The sequence below is a fragment of the Melanostigma gelatinosum genome, assembly GCF_949748355.1.
Source record: "Melanostigma gelatinosum genome assembly, chromosome: 15".
Classification (NCBI taxonomy): domain Eukaryota; kingdom Metazoa; phylum Chordata; class Actinopteri; order Perciformes; family Zoarcidae; genus Melanostigma; species Melanostigma gelatinosum.
In genome coordinates this window covers 8,799,857-8,819,194 of record NC_136648.1, presented here as the reverse complement: position 1 = coordinate 8,819,194, position 19,338 = coordinate 8,799,857, and the positions used below count along the sequence as shown (strand labels likewise).

At 40.8% G+C, this 19,338-nt stretch overlaps 1 protein-coding gene across 2 annotated transcripts in view; it reads right to left on the bottom strand.

Moving 5' to 3' along the window:
- Positions 1–17,708, bottom strand: part of col11a1b (collagen, type XI, alpha 1b) — a 70,778-nt gene extending 53,070 nt beyond the window's left edge. Inside the window, exons 1-4 of one of the 2 annotated variants that reach the window (XM_079285013.1) lie at positions 17,325–17,708; positions 10,801–10,965; positions 8,109–8,322; positions 6,798–6,960 (exon numbers count right to left, since the gene is read on the bottom strand). In XM_079285013.1, coding sequence (XP_079141139.1) covers positions 6,798–6,960; positions 8,109–8,322; positions 10,801–10,965; positions 17,325–17,439 — 657 coding nt within the window. In that variant the 5' untranslated portion in view covers positions 17,440–17,708. The remainder of the gene's footprint in view (positions 1–6,797; positions 6,961–8,108; positions 8,323–10,800; positions 10,966–17,324) is intronic. The other variant, XM_079285012.1, reaches the window with a different exon arrangement.
- Between the last annotated feature and the right edge of the window lie 1,630 nt (positions 17,709–19,338).

The following is a 19,338-nucleotide window of genomic DNA, read 5'->3' as shown; positions in this document are numbered from 1 at the left end:
AACATCGTCTGTGCAGAAAGTGAACCTGACTTTCCTATGGCCTGACACCCAAAATAACTCAATATCCTTTCTTTCATGATTACAAATACAAACCAAGTGTCAATGTCCATAAAGTCTACACCAATTACTCCTCGCTTTATTGCCTCAACTTTACACCAATGTGGCGAGAATGAAATGTGGCAAAACAATAAGGCAGATGCTGTGCAGTACCAGAGGAAGTGGTGTCTTGACTATTAATTACATATTACTTTATGGAATAAATCAAGGCTGTAAAGGGAGTCTGTAAGCATTTAAAAAAGAACTATTGTACAGTCCCCCCACTCAGCCAATAGGGATGGCAAATCCCCTTACACAGCAGATAAATAACCAAGGTCTGTACTTATCTGAGGCTGTCTGTTTTTCATGAGCTTTTGGAAAAGGGAGTTAGATCCCCTTCCATCAGCCAAAGGCTCTTTTTCCATGATCGTCTCCTAAGGAATTTCTGAAACCAGGAACTGCTATGCCACGGATGTGGAGAATGTTATCTATACCCATCAACCAAATGGGCAACTAAGCTGGCCTTTTTCAGAATTCAACCGGAGTTTGGCGACCAAAACAACAGGGTAAATAACCTAAGTGCCGTGATAAAGGTGAAAGAGCTGTCAGGGTGGCCCCTAAAGAGGAAGCACATGCATGCAGATTGCATTCAATTACAGAAGGATACATCTGTACAAGCTTAGACCTCTGGGACACATTAGATGTACACCGCCCCGTCCTCGCATCATACATGATCAGTCAACCCCAAACAGGGTTGAACAACACAAACAACAACCAAAAGATACACACAAGTTTAAATTCTACACTTGGTCAAATGCCTACTGTTGTCACCTGTTGTGCCATTAATGCTTATGTTGGGTTGTCATTCATTTGAGGATCCCAATTATGAGAAAGCACATTATACATGTAATTAAGGGCAGAGAATGGCTACAGTTTACAGGATCTTGGAGTAAGATCCTGAGTAAGTGTAGCTTTTACTCACATTAGGGAAGAAAAGATTAATACAAAGTGACAAAAGGACACAGTCACACACACACACACACACACACACACACACAATCTCAACGTTTCAACCATGGTCTGTATTAGATGTGTAGCTGGGAAGTTGTCAAGAACAACTGTAATTGTGAAAATGTAAAATTTTCTAAAAGCAAAGAGAGAAGAACCGTACATTGAATTTAAATGGTCCCTTCCACTACTCCACATACACAGCACCTTAGAATAACAGGCAGCGGTGGCCTAAAGCAAACATGCGCGACCAAAGGTCGTCAGTTTGATTCCCAGAGAGCAGAATAAATCAGCTCCCCCCCCCTCCCATGAGCAAGGTATTCAATGTCCAGATGTGGCCAACGGATTAAACTAATGTTGTACTAAGTAGCTTCCAGGTGTGAATGTGTGCAACTGAGTGTGGAGCAGGGCATTTCTGTTAAAAAAGAGAGAATTTGTGCTTTATGAACCCACGCTCAGTGAAAAAAAAGGGGAACATAACCTGCTCACAAGAGTTCAGCCTGCACCTTCTGAACCTCTACAACGCAGCTAGAAAGTCGCAAATTTCCGATTTTCATCATTCAGCCACTACACACTGAATGTCCTTGTTATAATTTAACACAAATGGATACAAAGTCAGAGCCAGAAACAGAGAGAAAAGTTAAAAAGCAGACGCATTGCATTTGCCGATATCTCTGCCCACCTCCTCCTGTCTATGTCTTCCTGTGTGCAGCTTGTTATGTTCGTTCGGTCTCAATTATTGCTTTGTGTATATTTACTAAGAAAATACAGGTACGTGACATGAACTACAACAGGAAAACAAACATGTGGTGAAAATCTGCAGAAGAGTCCAAAACGTCATGCGGGGCTTGTCAAGAGACCACACACACACTTGGCTCATTTAAAAAGCAATCACTCCCATACTCCACGACCGGCTTCGCCCTCACTGTTCCCCCCCCTCTCTCCTTTCACCCTCAGTGCCTCCTTTCTCTGCATCTTGGTGCTTTTGTTGCTGTTACTGTCTAGATTGCGTTGCACATCTCTCTAGCATCTGTTGAGGTTCCTCTTAAGAATCCCAGGAATGATCTACACAGCAATGCCCTGGCTCAGAGCTCAGAGCTGGCACAGTGGGATAAATCATCCATCTAGGCTACACTACAGTCAATCTATTAATGGGTCTGCGTACACGTGGGCGTAAATACAACACGCCTGGACACATGTTAACCTTCACTGCGCACTGTAACAACAGCCATGCGACGGGGAAAAGTACATAAAGGGACAAAGAATGAGCCTGACTGATCAAAGTCAAGAGAAGAGACTTGAATCATCCATCGACATTGCACCCATAGGCACCATCAGAGTACGGCTGGGATTCTCCTCAAGCACACACATTTCACATCTGATGTTAAGCGATGAAATGTAAAACAGCGAACCACTTCATTCTCCCTGGAGTAGGTGACCGAATGATGAGTATCCCTCCCAACACACAGCCTACACCTACCAGGAACAAAAGTCACTTCAGGAAAGCAACCGGCTGATTGTGGGCGGTATTAAAAGCCCTCGGCCCACCATGAAATCTGTCCTCGTTCTTAATAGGACATCAAGTCTGAGCTTCTGAATGCCACTCAAAAGGATAGAGGCGTGGGGGGGGGGGGGGGGGGGGTTGTAATCAAGTGAGTATTATTTACGTCTGGTCTCATCCATGAGCATAAATCACAAGACCGACCTCAAACATCAACACACAGCTTTGATTAGATGAAGATAGCTCCCGCTGGCGCCGGATCAGAGATGACAGGAGGCACAGGGGTTTTCACATCTTGCATTTGTTGAGACTAATTTAAAGGCATAAACAAAGATGTAGTTTGTATTTGACGCCACAAAATTGAGACCATACTTGAATTAGAGACTGTATCAACATTAGAGTGTTAATGTCTGGAGGGATAGCGACCTTACGACTGGGGCCGGTAAAACCTAAAACCATCCACGCTCCTGGTGTCACGATATACAGCTGTTGAAGGTCACATTTTTCTACAATATTAAAATACACATATGATACTATTGTGGAAATAACCCAGCGCCTCCTAAATTGTTTCCATTTCTTTCTGCCCTTTGTTGCGCCGCACACACATTGTGTGTAGTCTAATTGTTCTCATACGCTATATAATGGAAATTTAATATCTTCAGGTTTTGAACTGTTGATTGGTCTACAGACATAATCTTGGGCTCTGGAACATTCTACTATGATCCAACTCTGCAACCCTACTCTACACTGTTCAAAAAACGACACGTAGTTTCCACTGACGGCTACGGAACAACATGTAAGTACGTAACTCGGTGGTTGAAAGATTGTTGTCTGTGTCCAGGTGCAACAGGTCAATTTGCCTGCAAGGAACAGCTGGGGGATAATAATGCACCTGTAAGACACATTTGGAAATATGCCTGAAGCATCTGCAGTCTGAGTAAAACAGGCAGAGGCTGGGAGGAAACGCTGTGACTGCAAATTATACATTCGTGAGATCAATTGTTATTTTACAAACGTTCTACTGTTTAAGAGACAGCACACTTACATGGCACCAGGATATCAGCTGGGCTTCAAGGGGTTACTGTATGGGCTCTCAACATGAATGAAGGAATGACAGGACACTCCTCACCACTGCAACTTTGTTTGAGATTTAAGATGACATTACAGATGTATATTTACATCTTACTTTTCTAGAAGTAACGCCCCAACTACGGCCTTTTACTGGAACTATTTTCTGTCAGAGAACCTTTACGGGTGTCACTGTAACCGGCCTGTCACACTGAACCATCATCACCAGTTCAGAGATCATGCAGAATACAGCTGCTCTAATGAACAGTCTCTTGCAGATGTTTCTGTTTTTAAAATGCAAACCGTGCAAACTTGCAGTAGCTTTTTGTAGCCTTCACTTACTTCGGTATTTTCTTTACTAAATCATCTAAAAAGCCTGCTTTTCCAGACTCTGGGAGGGGAGCAGATCTCGAAAGAACAAATAGACAGATGGAATTTCAACGCTGTATGAGGACAACAATTAACAAAGAACAGAGAAGAGGAGAACCGTACAATACTCTCCTAATCCTTCCCAGCTTTTTATTAAATGCAGCCTTGTGGTCAGCGCAAGGATAAAGTTTCTGTTCAAGCACTGGAGGCATACAAACGCCCTGCACCCTTCAAATATGAAAGCATTTCATCTGCCAGTAGCTCACAAAACTGTTGAACAGTTTGAACCATCTGCTTGCTTGTCTGCCTGCCCTTACTTCACTTCTCTCTCTCTCTCAAGTTCCTTTCTCCTCAATCTGCTACTTTCCATCAGCAAATGTTTTTAAGAAGCACCTTGGGTCCACGACTTCATGGCTGTTCTGGGACCAGTTAGTGATGGTTCAAAGCAAGGGACATGGCGACAAAGACACTTCGTCGATTTCTGTTTCTTCATATTAAACACATGTTGAAAATATCAGAGACTGATGACCCTCTCAGTAACAGCGACACTCATACAAATATGAATCAGTCACTGTGTTCTCTTACAAAACCCGAACCAACACATTTTGTACTGGAGGGTGATGAGTGACAGAGGCAGATGAGAAGCAGACAGACCGTTTCTCCTCCTGCCAAGTCAACCATAAACAACCATTCACTGTAAGGCTTGGAGCCCATCAGAGCCTTCGCCAAAGACTGTCCTGATTGAGGGACATCGTTTTGGAACAATCTACTGTGCAGTAATGACAGCCACATAAACAAACTATCTTTGCCTCATCACAGATACGTTTATTCAAAAGAGAGAAAAGCAGAAGGGGAAAAAAAAAAGGCATTTGGAGTCCTGGTCAGTGAAAATATCTTTTCAACAGCTGTGCAATCTGAGCCAAGACTCAGCACACACTGATCATATTTTCCCCAAGCCTTCACTCTCCCCTGTGCTTCCAACTTTGACACCTGCTTATGCAATCTACTGCAGTAAGGTAGCCATGTGCTCACAGCTCGAAGCAGTTTTACTGAGAAAGCTCCGAGCCAACCTCCGTAATTAAACTGAAGAATAGCTCCAAAGTTGGGAAGCTCAGGTTTAATATGCTCAACGCCACAATTTCTTAACCTATTTTTTCACAACTATGAATGCAAAATTCTTCAGTTTAAGAGATGGAAGAGAAGCTGCAGCAAAGGTTTGACTTTTGTTTGATCCATTTAGGTACAGACCTCGATATGGGTATGTTTATATATATAACTGAGATACCTTTGATGCTTTGGTTGGGGTTGGAAATGGTCAGGGTTAGGTAAGGCTATTTTTCAAGGAATGGAATTCTATCTTTGTCTACAGCTAGAGTGGGATCCATAAGAACATGTCAGGAGATTATCAAACACATTACCGTTCCAAAACACACAAACAAAAACCTCTGAAGCTCAGTACATGTTGTATCTCGTTATCAGAGCCGGCTCTTACAAATTTGGTGCCCAAGGCAAGATTTTAACTGTAGCCCCTCTGAATCGCATCCAATTCTACCATCAATCATTGTGTTCACACACTCACACAGAAATGTTTTCGCTTCATGTCTTTGGGGAATAACCTATGAAATAAAGTGTGATCAGCATTGCTTAATCTCAAACACCTTTCCAACTTTCCCGAATGAATTCAAGGTGGGAGTAACTCACGTTATGGTATACGTAGTTATGTTTCTGTGATCTTTTTGGTAACATTTTGAAAAAATTGGATGAAAATAGTGTTATTCAAAGAATTTAAAGTTATAATTTCTTCTCTCATTTGGGCCCAATGTATTCTGATTGTAGTAGTATATCTATAACAGCTGTAGAATGGATGCCAAAGTATAATCCAAGCAACAAATCTGACTCAAACACATGGCTTACATCTACTTTACAAACTTTTATCGAGAGGAGAAAACCCAGGCCAGTATGATTTTTTTGGCATTATCGGTGCAGTGTGTCTACAAGTAGCCAGTTTGCAATCAACAAATTTCGGGTTATCAAACTTGAAGTGGAAATAATTACAGTTTAAGATATGGCTGCATTTCTAACTGGGCCACCACACCATTGCTATTGTGTGAAACACGAGTGAAAACCACCTTGGAACAAGCAAAAAATAAGCTAAACCCTCGGAACAAAAATAATAATTTCCTCTTCTCCAGGTTTAAAAAAAGGGAAAAACAAAACAAATGACTCTGTAATTCAACACCATTTAGTGTAATATATGTTCAAACAAAGAGCACTCACAAAAGTCAAGTGGTTGGTCTTAAATGAGCATTAAAAATAGAAACGGTTTGGTGAAAGTGCTAGGCTACTTTCATACTCTCCACCCAACTCTCAATTACCTTAATTACAACCCCAACTCTAATCCCTGTGGCTTTCTGGCTCTCTTGGGTTCTAATTTACTGTGGTTGTGCTCATTGTACTTTAATACAATAGAAAATGGCAAATGTACAAAAACCTTGCTGTAAATTGCATTGACTCTTCTTATAGTGGCATAAACTTGTCTGTACGTTGAACCTCTATGTCTAGCAATGGGAGCTGCTTGCCAAAACCCTATCACTGGAAAAGGGTGGACTCCAAGTGTCTCCTCTGTGGAAAGTCCTGTTCGACCTGGAGGCAAACATTTTGCAAGCTGTTCTACTAAGCAAGCATTCCACATGCAGACAAAAAAGCAAATGAGTGCATTTCAAACCATTCGTTTAAACACATTCACACCATAGTCGTCGTCACAACACAGCGAACTTAATCTGGGTGAATTAGGGATTCAATATGGCCGCCCTACCTCAAAGACTTCTTCATCCAGAATTCTGGTGCCAAAGACAGTAATGCCTTCTGTGTTGATGACGGCGTGGTCGCTTCTGCCGAGGGGCCTGGTCAGCTTCTTCTTACAGTCCACGATGATGGTGACACTTTTCTTTTCCACGCTGATAGCTACACGATGCCATCTGGGCAGCAGGGGAGAAAGTAGGTCAGCAATACGGCCAGAAATGTGACAGTTAGGGAGCACATTTTTTGCAGAGTTAGGTGAAAAAATCCATCCCACTCTTGATATTTGTGTGCTAAATATTAACTACAGCCACATTAGCCTAGCTTGGTCCAACATAAAGACTGAAAACAGCTGGCCAAGCTTTGTCTGGAAGTTACACAATCTGCATACCAATGGCTCTAAAGCGCAGAAATTAACACAATGTACACCATGTCAGCAGTTTTCCTCTGCTTCCAACTGCTTATTTTGTTTTCCAACATGTCCGACTATTCCTTTGAATGTTCACAGGTTCCTTTGAGTGTACAGGGAGATGTACAGTATTTTGATTTGGTGATACAGTATGTCAGAGAGAATCATAAAAGTCTTTGCAAACCCAATGAATTGAAAAACATCTCATCAGTGCTTATGCCTGGGCTCGTTAATAAATAGATAGGCAGCTTCGTCAGCATAAAAAGGGTCAAAATGAATGAACTTCACATGACAGCAAGCTACATATGTCCTATATCAAAATTGTAAATGATTTTGTTTATTTAAACTGCAATGTATGGCACGTATGGAATCGTTTGTTAGCAGTTGTGCAAATGATTAACTTTAAAAGTGGTTTGTATCAGCGTCATTGGGCAGCCACGCATTACATGTGAAGATCCTACCAATTACTGCATATTAGTATACAAAGGCTGCAAATAATCTGGAAAAGAAAAGCGTGCCATCAAATTACTGCAAGCAATTTATTTGCCATTACTGTCTGACTTGTTCCATGTGGCATTAATAACTGAGCAAACATAAGATGGCAACAAATCAGAGCTGTTTGGCAGGCTAGGAGAGTTAACAATGTTCTGAGTGCTTGAGACAATTTTTTAAGCAGATTGGTTTTGTTTAGCATAAAATATAACCTATACATTTTGATAACGTGCTCAAGATGAGCATCAAATTGGGCTGCTTTGCTCTTTAGCCAATCACACAAGCTTTCACAAGAACTTGATGTTTTACATTCAACACTGAAAATGGGACACAGACGAGCAAAACAATCCAGGGGACCAAATAAATCTACCACCCACATCTGACCCAACATGTTCAAGCCCTCTTGAGAAGCCGTCAGTCACTTACTTGCCGTCAGCAAGGTTGATGGAGCGGAACAGGGGGTACTCCTCCGGGGCAGGCTTGCCATGCTGGTCCTCATACAGGAAGACTGGGGCACGGCCCACCTCCACGCCGAGCTGCTGGATACCTTGCTGGTTGTACACGGACAGCAGGAAGGACTGGAGGCCAGCCTTTGGCTTGATGGTAAACAGGATCGAGAAATCTTCTGGGAAAACTCCTCCTGAAGGTTGAACAAGCAGCAGGCATGTAGGTTAAAGACCAACGGATACGTAGTTACAAAATCTGGGTAACTGCACATTTCTGTCACATTTTTACCAGCATTGCTCTGCTTCAGATACATAGAGTCACACATATGGGAACTTCCCAGTTTAACCTCACCACAGCATTTTTTATTAATTTCAATTACATAGCTCTTGTGGGGATGTTGAGTCTGGAGTGTTTACTTCAATTCTGAGGATGTTGCAGAGAAGTTTTACCACCTAACTTCCTTCTTCCAGGTTGAAAAACACTGATGTTACCCTTTGAAAGAATAGTTCGACATTTAGGGTACAATGCATCTTCTTGATGATATAAGTTGGGAAGATGATACCACTCTTTTTCAGTGTACAATAAATACGAAGCTAGAAATGGACCTTATGTCCTTTACTCATTTGTCTTCTACTGATGTTATTACAAAGGCAATTGTATTGTAATGACACAATTGAATAATGACAAGTTTATTAGCTCTCTGACTTTCTCTCCTCACATTGAACCCCAATGTCTAGACAACTAGACCTGGAGCAGTGTTTATTAAGGAAGCTGAAAGAGACCTTGGCATCCCCTGAAAGTACTCAAGAGTGCTGATGTAGCCACAATCATTTTACAAGGGTAGTAAACACCCAAACAAATGCCATATTTTTACAACCATAGTGGCTGGGTTCAATGAGAAAATAACTAACCCTGATCAAATAAAAGTAAAATTATTCTGCCTGAGGACATTCTGACACTTTGCTTCCAGAGCACCTCCAACGAGTCACCTTTCAAGCTTAATTATAGTCTTCAAATTTCCATTGCTGAAAGCGTAAAGTGTGCTGTCAGTTAATGCCAAAAATCATAGAAGTGTAGTTAATACCTCACATTATTTTGAACAGTTCTTTTATTCTGCAATATCAAGCCAAGCTAAAAAAAAACACATACTGCACAGATTGGGATTTATTCAACAGCACCTTCTATCCAAGTTAGTTTTCACCAAGTAATAATTTAGGGCTCTTTCTACACTTTCCCAAGTAATAAAAACAAAAAACAGGCCTCCAATGGCTGTGAATTTTATTGTTGTATTATATTGGTATTTATGCCTAAATGCAGCAAGTTTCATATTTCAGCAGTAAAAAAGCAACTGGCAGGATTGAACATCTGTCACCAGCTCATTGGTTTTCTACAGCCATCAGTAATGACACAAGTCTCGTGTTCATTGTTCAATTTATGAGTAGCAATGAGTGTAAGAAAATAGCAAACCAATGGTTACACAATCAAATGGCTTTTTGATTCTCTGAGTGGACTCCTTCCTAATAAAATAAATATGGCTTTATTTCCCACAAACAGCTGGGCAGCAGACTTTGAGTGAGTCTGAAGCCAAAACACAGCCGACTGAAGTCTGCCAGCAATCAAACGAAAAGGACAGATACTTTATCGACAAGATGAGTCCACAAAACATCAAAAGAAATATTCATCTCATTGCGTTGCTGTAATACATTGTGGGTTTTGGTTCCCCAAAATGTCTAATAACAAAAATGTGGTGTTGCTCGTCATACTTGACTCATATGTTTACATGACATTTCATACACCATGTGCTGAGTGACTCTCATCCCCTTTGGGCTCTTGGATTCTTACTGAAACATCAACGCATTCAACTCATCTTCCAGAATATTATTGCTCAAAGTCTGCACTGCATTTTAGAAGGCAGGTGTTGAAGGGTTTCATTTGGAATACAATTGGAATATGTTGAAAATGTTTCGCCATTAAGTAGTTCAAGACAGTCAACAAAAACATCTGTTTTACTTTCTTCCAAAACAATTATTTGTTTGAGTTGGCATAAAATGTCTAGCTCTAGGGACGGCAGTGTCATTTGTTCGTTCCACGACTTTGGTCTTGACTGACATATCTGCATCGCTCAAAATATAAATTTGTCTGACACTTTACAGGATTACAATTCCAGTAAAAATGACATTCCCATCATCACCAGTGGTGCTTTGTGTTTAGTGCTAATTAACTAATGATAGCATGCTAAAATGCTCATCATCATTTGTAGCATGTTAGCATGCCAATGTTGGCATTTAGCTTAAAGCACCGCTGTACATAAGCAAAGCCTCACAGGGAAGCTAGCATGGCTGCATACTTAGTCCCTGTTAAAAAGGCTGGATAGCTAGTTTTACACTGAGATAGTGCAAGTGTTCCTGTGTCAAAGCTGCTTGTGAAAGGTTTTATGCAAAAACATACCCATCACAAAATATGTGATGTGTATTTTTGCTCACCTCTGAACCGTGGGGAAGTTATCCTCCAGATCCTCAAATGCTGCTTACAGTTCACATCTTAACTCATTATTGAATTCTATTTTTTTGGGGAGATACATTATCTTTTGTCCGGAGCAACCAGGCATAGTTGACTGGTTCAGCATCAGTGTAAATGCACATAATCAGTGGGAGGTAAAGAGTGAGGTTACCTGGGAAGAGCTGTTTGGTTGGAGCGCTGATCTGAGCCTGTTTTCCCACTCTGTAAGCGATGTCGGGTTTGGATCCTCTCCGGACTTTGCAGAAGCCTGTTGTTTTCTGTACTCCTTCAGGAGAGCTCTGGAAGTCCAGAGCCTTCAGTACATCTACTTGTTCAACTGAGGAGGCAAAACAAAGAATTGATAGCATTACCCAATGATACTTTGTCAGCAAACATTTCATAACCTTTGCATAGCAATATGCTATTTGGGGTAATTTGTCCACTTTGTATTTTTGTATGTATGTAAGTGTACATTGTTTGAAAAGTGTGATATAATGATGCATTCATGTGAAGTGGTTGTCAAATATGACTTTCCTGAACATAAATCAGCTTGTAAATATGTTTTTTCACACTGAGTGCATCATGAACGCAGAAAAAAACATTTAACTGACTGCTAGAGGCTCACTCACTGCATATACTGCAACATTATTCGTTAAACTAATTGAATTGAATAGAAATCTACCACAACGCATTACAAGTGTACATGTTGTAAAAGCCGCCTGTAATTTTACAGCACACTGTTTTTCAACAGTTAACAGTAAAACCTAATAGAGCTGGCATTGCGATGATAAATCAACCTTTACACCCGTTTCACCTCTTGCTTGTCGGCCAAATGTGTTTGTTCCACCAGTTGTTCGTTTATGAGCTACCTTGTCAAAGGAGCAGTAAAAATGTTGGTAACCGCTCAGAAGACATAATTGCGCCCCCTCCCCCGCTCTTCTCCTCCACGGTTACTCCCACAGCCAAAAGCCACAGCATCTATGGAATGATAAGACTCATTGCTGCTGATGACTGGATCCTTGGAATAAGGGGAGTGCAGAGGGGGGCAGCTTTACAAGCTTCTTAATACTACCAGACTGTTTTCTGTCAATGGACCGGGTGCTTAGGGGTCAGACTACTGTGCAGTGCAGTCATAAACACTGTTCAGTGATCGTCTAACTCATTACTCTGTGTCTCTCTCTGTCCCATTCTGTAAATGTTTTTCTCCCCCATCCCCCGAGGCATGTCATCAGTTGCAGTTTGACTATGGGGAATTTAAGAGGCCTAATAAGGTATTTTTCAAGGCTCGTGTATAAACAGGAGTGGTGACGTACAGCACAACGTCATTCCTGATTTAAGGCACGTCTGTCTGAGGTTGAGTGAATTTAAAAGTTTACAGAAAGAGGAGGCTGTTAATACAAGGTTTGAAATTAGATTAAATTAAATTAAATTGTTTCAATCTGTCTTGTGTTTTGTGACTGTGACATTGTAGCTCTATAACTTGTCTGTAATTGTCAACTTAAGAGATCCATACACTCTAAAATACATACATGCATACAGTGTTGCAATATAGCATCAATCTCCATGAAAACAGTGGAAGTGATGTGGTTATTATGGGCCAAACAATATGGATTTTTGAGACAGATACCAATACCATACGTATCGCGAAACCCGTGTCACGATATGATATGTTGCGATACGATACATATCGCAACAAATTCATGAAAATGTAAAAGTAGAGCTGAAAATACAACTTGCTGTATACCACCTCAATAGTCTAATACGTATATCACATGTTGATGACTCAGCAGACAAATTGCATTACAACTACTTCAAAAGGTATTTGTATTGCTCATAGTTGGTGAACACGCGAACCTGAAAGGCACTTAAAAAGTAGATGAAAATAAAGTGCATATTGTATTCTCATTCTGTCACTGAACACTTTTTTACTAAAATGTACAACTTCATTTTGAAAATGAAATACATACTGGATTATTTTCTTATTGTGTCACCGACCACTCTTAACTTACATGTGGACGCCATAAACGTCATATGAAATGAAGTGCATTAAGTAAAGTTGTCAGTTACTTGGCTACAGTTGACTGGGTCTTTCCCATTCATGTCGCATTCCTCCAGGTTTAGTTTTCAAAAACTCCGCGATATTACTGCCTGTGCGGCTCTCGTGCTGTGTTGCAGTGCTGTGGTGTGAGTACATACGACTCGGTAGTCTCGTCTATCGTCGCACGTCAGGGCTTCTCTCTCCTCTCTCCCTCTCTCTCCCTCTCTCTCTCCCTCTCTCTCTCTCTGCAGGCCGCTTGCTTGTGAGACGCCATGTTGTGATTTTGGCCGGGTCATGTGACAGGTCGGGGAGATCACTGGCCTTAGGTTAGAAGGCAATAGGCAGCGACATCTAGCGTTACAAGAGCGGAGGAGGTGGTTGTTTGACACACAAAACGTTTTTAATATATCGATGAACTATCGTTGAAGAAATGATCGCGAGAGTAATCTATATCGATATTTTTGCGCACACCTAATTTAAATAAGCAGTCATGGATAAAACTATGATATCTGACTTCATATTCATGTTGCTAAGGGGTCTCTGAATTAAAGTTGGTGTTTTAATTCCTGGTAATATATTGGCATTCATTTTAAACAGATTACAGATCAAGCACTTTCTTACCATATCTATTGTAACATTTGCTACCTTGTAGTTTAGTGATGTTCACCGCATGTAATGACATATCTGTGCTGTTGTACTGTTAATATACCAAAATAAAGACAAAGACTTTAAGACCGCACATCAATACTGCATTATTTTACTGATGGAAAATTTCATCTAGCCGAAATTGTTTTGTTTTACCAAACTAAAAAGGGAATGTTATAAAGATAACAGAGGAACAATGACGACAAAAAAAAATTACCAACAGTTCAATTTCCACTCCAAACCAAACTTTGTGCAACACAAGTATTAAATACAACTTGTTTTACTTTTACCAAAGACACAGCTGCAAAAACCAGCACACACACCAGTGATGTTTCTTTTCAGTGAGTCAAGAGGCAGGATGTGTCCTCTTCAAAAGGCCCAGCAATGATAAACAACGTCTGAATGGTCAGCTCAAAAATCTCACTGGGAAGATAAGGCCTTTAAGGAATGACAGATAACAGGCTCAATGTGGAAACTCCCTTCCTTAAAAAAAAAAGTGAGATGCATGTGTTTGATATTGGCTTGAGAGCATTGTGGGAAATTAATTTAAAGGGATCAGACAAAAGACTTTCTTGAAATTCACATTGGAGGAAATCTCCTCATCTATCTTCGAATACTCCATAAAACTGGATGAAGCAGAAAGAATGTTTGGTCAAGAGACATAGATAAAAAAAAAAAACACTGGTGGTGGGAATATTATCTAAAGGCTATAATGTAAGAGAACAGCGCGTTAACCCCCCCCCCCCCCCACCATCACTTGGAAGAACATATGTTCTTTCTTTTCATGCAAAATGCAGACTCTAAACTGGGTTAGTCTGTACTTTTACCATTGATTCTATCGTGCCTCCTAATTAAACAGTGAAACATCAATCGATAGTAAAAGCTTAACGAACTGTATTGTAAAAAAGCACGCTTATTTCCATTTTCCATTTGTGTCAGTCATGTGGCACGTGAAGCCAGGAAGTGCTGATTATGCAGTTCCTGTTTGCTTTTCGGGACCGGGAGGGGGTCTGATGGGTGGAGCTATAAGTCCACATGTTGAACTCATTATGGTACTGGCACCACTCCCTATACCCCCCCCCCCCCCCCAACTAAAACATACATGAGACTAAACGGAGAGGGCCCCATCCTTGTAGCTACTTCTCCTGTGACCAGAAAAATAACAGCTTGAGTGGTGAATCAAACTTGCTTGATTCGAGCATATGCTCAAGGATGGTGTCTCGTGTTTTAGCTCATTTGAAGTTGGCAGATCTGCTTGCACTAAAGGTCTCTTTGTGAGTTTCAGAATGCCTTTCTGCATTACTGCATACCTCAAGGCCTCATATATTCCAGATGTGCTGAATCGGCCAGGAACCCCCACCCCACACACACACCATCCCGCACCCCTGACTCTTCATCCCCTCTCCTTCCACAACCATCATTGCATAGAAGTCCTGAAGAACAGGCAATATCCCAAAACCATTGAAGACCCCAAATGAATAAGCATAGCTTTTCAAACGCTTTTGAGCATTGTAGGAGCCAGCATGCAATATACTCAGCACATCCCTTAAAGAGGAATAAACCATATTCTAATGATAAGGATGAAAACCACAAGAAACAGGAGACAGTTCTCTCATGCTAAAGGTATTAAAGCAGCCTCAGACTAGCCACAGTCTTGTCTGAGGGGTAATCGCCAGTCTCAGATTTTTAATGACACATCTTCCTGACTGCTGTCTGGGACTTTTGATATACTATCTGCCATGTTTGCAAGCTACGAAAGAAGTGTGATTTCCCTTGAGTCAGAGAGGCATGTAGTGACAGGAGAACCCTGTTAAAATCATTAACGCAATTTCACCAGCAGACCCTCACACATTAAAAAACACCATTTTCAGCTGTATAGTCTGAATGTCCAGCACTCTTCATCTCATAACTCATCAGAGCCATACAGTTTGATGTTTAAGGTTAGGCTTGTGATTAACTTCTCAATCCGTGGCATTCTGACTTGGTGTCTCTGCGGTCGTGCAGCAGCATCTTTGGGATGTCTTGTCGGCCTTTTTTTGTGTCACTGGCTCCTGCTGACAGTTGGCAGCAATAGGCAGCAATTAAAGTACGTTGGAAAGCCTGTAAATGTTTGCTAGCACATCATGCAATTATGGTTCGTTTAAATATCAGTCAGAGTGAAGGAAGATGGGCAATGGGCAAGCCATGCCACTGTGGTGTTTCCTTTTATGATCTTTTCAGTTTCGGGGCACTCTCTGCTGACTGATTATTTATGTATCATAAGAAGTGTCCAGCAAAAACAATGGTTCAAAACAGGGTGGGACTTAAGACAGGAAATGCAATACGTTACACATATCACTAACCATTGTATATAAGCCTCTTTTTGGAAATCAATCCTTTTCAAATAACTAATTCTGCCAGTAGTATAACTGAAACAAGAAGGCATTATTATTATTATTATTATCTGTATCGTCTGTATATTCTGTATATACTGTATATACTGGTATATATTTCATACTCTTCTTTACTGTCTTATTTTATTACTGTTTTACTGTTTACTGTTTAGTTTATTATATTACTTGATTTTATCTATATTTTATTACTTGTGAGCAATGCTGCTGTAATCCTGTAATTTCCCCACTGAGGGACTAATAAAGGATTATCTTATCTTATCTTATCTTATGAAAGGTTTTATAATAACTGATCTGATGTCCAAACCACAAATATTAAAAAGAAACATGCATCCAACTTTGACACACACAAATGTGTCCTGGCTAAACTAAGCCACAGTATAGTAGGGATGTCGCTCAGGCTTCACAGACAAAGAGAATATTGAATAATTAGTTGATGTGACTCATATGTGTTTTTAAAGCAAGGAAAATTCTCCAGATTGTTTTTCTTTTTTCCATCAACGCCCCTTCTTGGATTTAGTAGGAGCCCAGATAATGTGGAAAGATGGTGATCCGTCAGGCCGGAATATGAATTCCACAGTCTTGTGACCAGAGTATTATATCAACTTTTAAATATGAATTTAAAGTTGCACTGTGCAACAATATACTCATGGCAGGTGACACCTCATTAGACAAAATAAGGAACATTCTTTGCCAATTGAATGACTTTTGTGAATTTGATTCAAGGAGTAAGCTTTTACTTCACTAATATTTTGGAAACACTTCATGCACTATATGTGGGTTAGTTACAACACCAAAAGTCATGCGTAAAGGGTTTCCAGTAGTACTGCCAAGTGGTGACAAAAAAATTGTTTTCTTTCTGTGATCACGTGCTTCCAAAATAATACAGCAGAATGTGAATTACAGTATATTAATCGCTAATAAGCACGACAATTGCTCACTTGTAATTTTAGGTACATTTTTTGCCACCACCAGTATTTGCCACCCCGTCAGCCTCGCCTCACTGACCACACCTGGATGGCAGGCTTTACCTACTTAGATACTCAGAGAACTAAGAGTGAGCAGCATCTCCGTCGGTTTGTGCCAAGAATAAACCTCACATTACAAACAAACAAGAATCTCGACACATTAGAAACATGTAGGTAGCCTGCATAGATAAAGTGCACATCTACGTATAACTTTACAGCCATCAACACAGCTTAGAGACAATTGTGGTGATGCAGTAGACCTCTTTTAAAGTTACTGGAAACTTGAATGCAGGTGTAGTGTGATATGGGCTCAGTTCGGATTCACTCAAAAAACAAACAACAACGCAATTCACTCATCATAAGATAAATCCCTTCGAATATAAAACGCAGACACTCAAAGTAGGATATGTTCTGTTGGATACGGTGGAAAGGTCTAATGTGCAGCTGTAATGGTTAATAAACTGGGGAAATCGGACTTTCCTGGACAAAAACTGGCAGTCTACTGAATTAAAGTTGCTGGCGGATCGCTAGTTACCCGTAAGCCCACTATCACCTATGGGCTGGCCGCCAGCCTATTGGACGCCCTCAAGCTGTCCGGGATGCCCTAGAGTTGGCACAGTAACCGTGACGTGGTGTATGAGAAGCAGCCTCTTACCTGCTCTGACATTGGCAGCTTGTAGAATTAAAATTAATGTGACCACTGCAATTAGCGTTGAATCCCATATGCACCTTTTCGTTTTCCACCTGGTGGTCCACCTATGCATCTCCATGATAAAAACGCTGTACAGAAAACGGGCGACTTTTGAAAAAAAATGCGGTCCCTTTCACAATCCACAAAAGTGTTCTTATACTACAGCGCCATGTGTGTAAGTCGAAGGGTGTCTCTCACAGCCAGACTTGGCCCTTCAGATCCGCTCCACCTTAAGCCCAGCTCTCAGACTGATGGTAAAGGGCTTTGATGAAGAAAAAAAAAGAAGCGCAAACCCACTCTGTTCCCTGAGCGTAGCGCACCGTCAGGAGGCTGGACAAACGCTGCAACACTGAACCTGAACCGACTGTAAGATACTGACACTGGAAAATCCTCCTTTCATCAAATCACCAGTCGGGACAGTTGTCTCCGGACCCGCCCCCTGTGCAACAGCATCAAGCAGAGCATCATCCCAGCGCAAACTAATTACAGGACACAGTGCAGTATTCTAGATTCATACTACCCTAGAAGTGCTCCTGGGCATGTTTCTTTTACAATCTTTTATAAAAATCGAAATAAAAATATCACAACAAATAAAGACAATTTAAATAAAATTAATAAGCTTATAATAATGGGAATGGAGCAGTAGAGGTACTAAACTAAATGAAACATACTAAATGCAAGTTAATTGGTGGGGTGGAGCTGTGAAAAGCATCTACATGGGCCAATGGCAAATGGGAAAGCCCCAATGGACAAAAATAAGTGTTTCCAGACTAGGAGTTTCCTTGAGGAGCCTTAAGATTTTTTTTTCTTTTTTCTTTGGGACAGCAGGGCTCCTGAGGCCTGAACATAATGATGGCAGGAACAAAGAATGGAAGCACAGGTGGAAGCTATAGAGTCCACTCCTTGATTTTATTTTCCTTGTGTACCGATGAAAGACAGATGTAACAGTGCAATGGCAGCCATTGTCACACAAACCCAAACCACATTTCGAAAAGAATAGTCTGCATTTACTTATTTTATCCCAAGGCATAAATTAGAACCATATATATATAGCAGATAGTTAGTATGCTGAGGTAAACAGCATTGTGCAGGTGTTGCTAAAGTTTGACAATGAATAGTGATTAAGTATTAAACAAATGCAGGTTAAAGGATATATGTCTGCACTTTGTTTTAAAATGAGGTCGAATGCTGTTGTGCGTGTAAGTGTGGCTTTGAATCGTTATTTTAGACTCCAGGGTGTGCCGGACTTGTGGTCTGATTTATTAAGGCCATGGACATTTTGAACATTTGTTATTGGGAAATTTGTTGCGCATATTCAAAATTCAGATATGGTCCCAACTTTGTCAAACCACAGTTTTACTGTTGGCCACTGTGGAGCTCTACTGGACAAGAGAGGACACCTTGCTCATGGGCACTTTGGTGGCAGCTGCTGAGTTCGGTTCCTTTGACACCAACTTTCCCACCTAACTGAGGATGTAAACTGGCAACTTCCATTTTCATAGCTGACGGCTCTCTCTGCACCTGAGTAGTGATTGCAATAAAAATATGTGATCAAGAGAAACACACAATTTCAATGGTTCGAGAATTGACTGCTAGTGTGAGCAAGACTAAAGGTCTATAGTCATGCTAGCAGCTCTGTGAGGCTGCACAGAGCAACATGCTAAATGCTAATGTGTGCTAGCGTTCACAATCAGTTTCGTAGATAAAATGCTCATTCTGTTTATCACACTATGTTGATAACATTTAGTTCATTAGCACTAACCACAAACTGAGGTCGAGTCTGATTAGCTTTGCAGGTGTTTAATCATCAACCAAATAACATTACAAACATACAGATCTGACCTGATGGTGGTGCTGGAGAAAAAGTAAAGGGATCACCAACATTATTACAATTCATCCTGAAGGCGACAGGAATGCTTGTGGCGAATTTCATTGCAATCTATCAAACAGTTTCCCAAGAGGAAAAATCAGAGTATCA